General features: G+C 38.8%; 1 protein-coding gene across 1 annotated transcript in view; it reads left to right on the top strand.

The window, feature by feature from the left end:
* CFAP46 (cilia and flagella associated protein 46) overlaps positions 1–6,115 on the top strand; it is a 139,040-nt gene that overhangs the window by 42,567 nt on the left and 90,358 nt on the right. The window contains 2 exon segments of the mRNA XM_015426887.1: positions 2,495–2,625; positions 3,227–3,363. Of these exon segments, the coding sequence (XP_015282373.1) occupies positions 2,495–2,625; positions 3,227–3,363 (268 nt within the window).

Here is a 6,115-nt window from a genome sequence, read left to right as displayed (position 1 = left end):
CCACTGCGTTCTTGAAGGGAGTACAGCTGCAAGACATTTGCAGAGCCGCAACCTGGGCCACGCCTAATACCTTCATCAGGCACTACGCCTTGGACGTCCGCCAGTCCACCAGTGACAGTCTGGGACGTCAGGTTTTATCATCGGCTAAGCAGTAAACACCTGACAGCACCCACCTCCAGGTTGGCTACTGCTCGCTAATCTCCCATTGGTGTGAAGCACAGAGACCACGAAGAAGATAAACAGGTTGCTTACCAGTAACTGGTGATCTTCGAGTGGTCATCTGTGCATTCACACCACCCGCCCTCCTGCCCCGCTGCTGTCTTCTTCTACTTGTTTTGTTAGGAGATTGATGCGCGGCGGTTGGTAGGAACTGGCGGGATGTCCGTGCCTGCCCTTCTGGGCATGCTCACTGGGGCTCCTGAGCATGCTCAGTTGGGCCAGGCACGAAAATCCTTTTAAGAGAGCTTGCTAGGCACCGGCAGATCCAGCGCAGGCGCACTAGATCCCATTGGTGTGAATGCACAGATGACCACTCGAAGATCACCAGTTACTGGTAAGCAACCTGTTTTTCTGGAGCCACCCTTCCTGAGCTAAGACAAAAATGTGTGAGCTAGAGGCTAAAAAACTGTGGGCTAGCTCACACTAACTCAGCTTAGAGGGAACACTGCCCTGGACTTAAGCTTTTGTATTGAGCCTTTGAGCGAAGGTTTTGCTTCAGGACTGGAGGTTCAGCCTCTACGATGGTCTGGCCACTGGCCACTCAAGGCAAGGGTGAGTGTATCTCCAACACTCTGCAGGGGAGGGAAGCCAAGTAAAATGATCCGTCTGCAGAGGCTTATGGTTCCTATTGCAGAGAGCAGTGGCAGACTGATTCTGGGTCTTTTTGGATAACTCATATGCTCTGGATCTTTTTCAGTTGGATTTCAGTCCAGGCTATAGGATGGAGAGCACTGGTAGCCTTAGATAATTATCTATGTCTGAATGTGGACAAAGGTCACATGCCTCTTTGTTGCTCCTTGAAACTGGCTTAAATAATTCTTTATGAGCTGGTCTCAGAGAGTTACTATTGAGGATCAGTTGTCATCAGTGTGGGACTTGTCCTGTGGGGTTCCACAGGGTGCAGCCTTATCCCCCTTTCTATTCAACCTCTGTGAAAACCCCTTAGAAGAGAGATTCCGGTGGGTAGCTATGCTGGTCTGAAGCTGCAGAACAAAGTTTGAGTCCAGTGTCACCTTTAAGACCAACATTGTTTTATTCAAGGTTTAAACTTTCGTGTGCACGCACACTTCTTCAGATACATTGAAATGGAAGTTACCAGTCCATACATATAGGTAGAGGGTGAGCAGCAAATTAGCATACAGCATAATAAAGGTGTTTAATAGATGCAAGGACCAAACTGGAATAACAAGCTTAGTTTATATGGTCACCATTTGTTTGGGTTTAATTCTGGGGGGGGGGACATAGTGAAGGAAATGGATATATCAGAATTGGAGCTTGATAGGCAGATGTACCCTTTTTACTCGTGGAATGCTGAGAGTAATTAACTGAGACCCTGCTATCAGCAACAGTGCAGCATTGTCTTCTTTGAGGTGGTGTGATTAGCTGTGCAGTGTGTCTCCTCTGTCCCCAGACCAGAGAAATACATTCCAATCTATCCACCTTCTACTATTAATCACATTACAATCTACGATTCCAGTCCACTATTCTAAATAAGAAATAAAGTAAAGAGGATGTATAGCCCTTCTGCGGGATTGGTGAGAATACAGATGTAAGGACTGAATGCTATTAGCATATGCAGTGAGATAAGAAACTAATATGCCTGTTAAGTCCTGGGGGGGTCTATTGTTCTGAGTGTTGCAATAATTTATAGCGCAGCAATTTCTCTTTCTAGTCTGTTCCTGTTCACATTCTACTGCAGAGATTCTCTGGGAGAATCTATTGGGCTTGTTGTATGCCTGCCTTGCTTTTTCCCCATCATTGGAAACAATGGAAGATGGGGACACTCTCTTTGGGTGCCCATAGAATTGGACCCCCCTTTTTTTTAAAAAAAAAAAACAACTTAGGGGTTCTTCTGGGGAGAGACTCCAGCAGCTACACTGCAAATTTGGTGCCTCTACCTCACACCCCCTCTCCCAGCCCACTGAATATACCCTAGGAGATTTGCCATTGACTATAATGGCCCCATAAGGGTATAATGGAGCCAAAAAAATTGGGATTCCAGAATTAATTTGGGATTCTCTTATCGGTAAGCCAGATCAGATCAGAGAATCTGATTCAGCTTACCTAATGCCTGAATCATGCCAAAAAGGCATGACTTGGGTATTAATTCAGCTCAGAAATACCGAATGCGCATCCCTACTATATATACTGTTAAAAACAATAATAGTGATGGTGAGGATGATGATTTTAAAATACTGTATGTTTGTGCAATGTTTATTCCATCTTTTTTCCTCCTTGGTGTTAAAGAATTCTTGAAATTTTTGTATTGGTATAGAATCAGACTCTGGTCAGAAATAGCAAAAACAGCACGGAAACAAAGTGTATGGGATGTGTGTCGAGCTGCATGTAGATTCTGTCTCTTATATGATGAAAGCCAAATGAAAAAGGAGTCAAAGCGCAAAAAAGGTAATCACGTTATTTATTAGTTATAATATTATTTTAGGTGATATAAAAGCAAATTGTGATAATTCTTTGTTCCTTAATGAACAGGGATAAGGCTGCATATAATATTTTGCTAAATAAATAAATAAAGAGGGGGAAATTACAGTCATCTGCCACCATCCCCATGGAGTTCATAGGAGCTTGATGGAGCACCATTTCTGTAATCAAATTAGCAGACCCCTGTTTCTTGGCAGTCTACACTTTTGTTTCTACCCCCTCTCCAGCTCTGTTCTGGACTCTTCCTGAAGCCAAAGGCGCTGTCCTCAGACCCTGCTCATATGCAAGATTTTTTACTTAAAGAACTGACCATTATATTTTGAACTTGTAGTTTGTTTTACATGGGTGCTAGATGTAATGTAATGATAGTGTAAGCTGCTCCTTAAAAAATAGCAACAAGAAGAAGAATTCAAATGAGAACTTTGGGTTGCAGTATTATATAAAAATATTTCATTCTTGAAATATTTCATTGTTGAGGCTAACACTTCATTATTCCAAAAATGCATATATACATTGTTAATATTACCATTTAATTTTCTTAATATATTACCATTTAATTTTCTCTTAGTAGTCAAGAAGAAAAGTGTGACAGAGGATGAGCCAGAAGAGAACATACACGCAGAATCACTCTTGCCCACTAAAGTATTCTCTTTGGAAAGAGATTTACTCAGAACATTAGCAGAAATAAGATTCATTAATGCAGAGGTTGGTACTTTAAATTGTTTAATCTTTGTTAGTGTGTAACACTCATAAGGGCATACAGATTAAGAAAATTCATGAAATTGTAAGCAATTTCTTTTGAAATACTTTGTGGTACTGATATAAACATTTTCTTTCTTTTTTATGTATACATTTGTATTGAGTTTGAAAACATACAGGGATACAAAGAGGGAAGAGGAAGAGGGAAGAGAGCAAAATTAATAAGTCTTCTGCATGCAAATCGTCTCTACTTATCATTTCCCATTACAATAAAACAGACTGTGAGATTAGAAAAGTTTATAAAGGAGTGTTCATATTATAGTATTAAAAAATACATTTCTTTGTATTTCTTTCTTGTCCAATCATAAAAAGGAATCCATAGTCTATCGAAATCTTCTTTCCTTTACCTGTTTAGCATCCAATTTTCCATGGTCTTCACTATTAAATCTTGTTCAACAGGTATTGTTGGAGGCTTCCAAAAAGTTACAAATAAGATTCTAGCTGCTATTATTACCTAAGTTGTAAAATATCTTCGGTTTTTGTCAAAATTGTTTAGTATAGAATTTTTTAAAAAGCACAATTCTGATCTTAAAGGTAATAAAATCTACAAAACTGTCTCTAATATACAACCAGAAACTATTTGGCTTGTCTTTATACATTTTATCTAATCTATCTACTGTTAAATACCGTCTATAAAACATCTTATACAGATTCTCTTCCAAAAACAACCAATTTAGTCATTTTCACATTCACTCTCCTCAGTTTACTCCACTGTGCAAGAACAATATTACACTCTAAATTTTACATTTTCTTGGGATTTAAAATTTCTGGCTGTTCAGGCTGTTTCTTAGGATTTACAATTTCAGGCCACATACTAGTTTACCTCAAATGGTTACATATACCATGAAAAAAAATGAACTATTTGACACAAAAGTCATTAGCTTGTGCTCAAAGCTGAACTTAATTAATTAACCAGATATAAGCAGTTATACCCTTCTAAGTCCATTGATGTTGATGTCTTTAGAATGGTGCGACTCTGTTTAGGATTGCATTATTGCTGATCAAAGTAACCATTCAGTTCAGGTGGAAAACTATTAAATAGGTACAGGAAGAAAAAAATAGCACTTTATTATTATAATTGATATTGTTAAGGTAAAAGAAGCACATCTTTGAAAGGAATATTTGAAATATATAGGGGCAGAAACTCTGGTCAGAGATAGTCAAATATTAGAAATTATACAAAAATAGCACCAAAAATTATCCTATGCTTGAACAGCCTGAAATTTTAAATCCTAAGAAAATGTTTATATCAGTACTACAAAGTATCTCAAAATAAATTGCCTACAATTTCATGATTTTTAATCTGTATATTTTCTTCTTAATCATGAATAAAATAATGTTTGTGACACTGAACTTGATGATTTTAAACCTGATAAAAAAGAAGAAAAACACACTTGCTTTCAAGAACAGAACACACAAGAAAGTCAGACTGAAGTTAGTAGTTAAAGTAAAACCTGTAGAAGACCAACATAAATCAATTTTGAATATAGAATGTTTAGCTGAATTAGATATTTTGAGAAATCAACTGATTTTAATAACATATATAATCCATCCGACTTTATTGCTATAAGCAAAGACCATTGCAAGACAGGTTAAATTATTGGAAAAATCCAAGAACTTCATATAGAAACAAATACATGGATTAATAAAATCCAGAAATCATATGCATAATATATATATGATCCAATAGATATTGTTTACCTTGACTTCCAGAAAGCTTTTGATAAAGTTCCTCATCAAAGGCTCCTAAGTAAGCTCAAAAATCATGGGATAAAAGGACAAGTCCTTTTATGGATCAAAAACTGGTGAATTAATAGAAAACAGAGAGTGAGTATAAATGGGCAATTTTCTCAGTGGAGGGTGGTAAGCAGTGGGGTACCGCAGGGATCAGTACTTGGTCCACTGCTTTTTAACTTGTTCATTAATGATTTGGAGTTGGGAGTAAGCAGTGAAGTGGCTAAATTTGCGGATGATATGAAGTTGTTCAGGGTGGTGAAAACCAGTGAGGATTGTGAGGCACTCCAAAGGGATCTGTCAAGGATGGGCAAGTGGGCGTCAACATGGCAAATGGGGTTCAATGTGGCCAAGTGCAGGGTGATGCACATTGGAGCCAAAAATCCTAAATATGAATACACATTGATGGGGTCTGAACTGGCAGAGACTGATTAAGAGAGAGATCTTGGAGTTGTAGTAGATAACTCACTGAAAATGTCGACAGTGTGTGACTGCAATAAAAAAGGCCAATGCTATGCTGGGGATTATTAGGAAGGGTATTGAAAACAGATCAGCCAATATCATAATTTTTTGTTGTTGTTCAGTCGCATAGTCGAGTCCGACTCTTCGCGACCCCATGGACCAGATCCCACCAGGCCTTCCTGTCTTCCGCCGTCCTCTGAAGTTGGCTCAATTTCATGTTCGTTGCGTCAATGACACTGTCCAACCATCTCATCCTTTGCCATCCCCGTCTTCTTTGACCTTCAATCTTTCCCAGCATCAGGGTCTTCTCCAGTGAGTGCTCCCTTCTCATTTGGTGGCCAAAGTATTTGAGCTTCAGTTTCATTATCTGGCCTTCCAGGAAACAGTCAGAGTTGATTTCTTTTAGGATTGACTGATTTGATCTTCTTGCAGTCCAAGGGACTCTCAAGAGTCTCCTCCAGCACCATAGTTCAAAAGAATCTATTCTTCAGCACTCGGCCTT

This window comes from Gekko japonicus, unplaced genomic scaffold (genome assembly GCF_001447785.1).
Source record: "Gekko japonicus isolate JY-2015 unplaced genomic scaffold, Gekko_japonicus_V1.1 scaffold35, whole genome shotgun sequence".
NCBI lineage: Eukaryota > Metazoa > Chordata > Lepidosauria > Squamata > Gekkonidae > Gekko > Gekko japonicus.
Note: the sequence above shows the minus strand (reverse complement) of the source record. Positions and strands in the feature narration are given on the sequence as shown.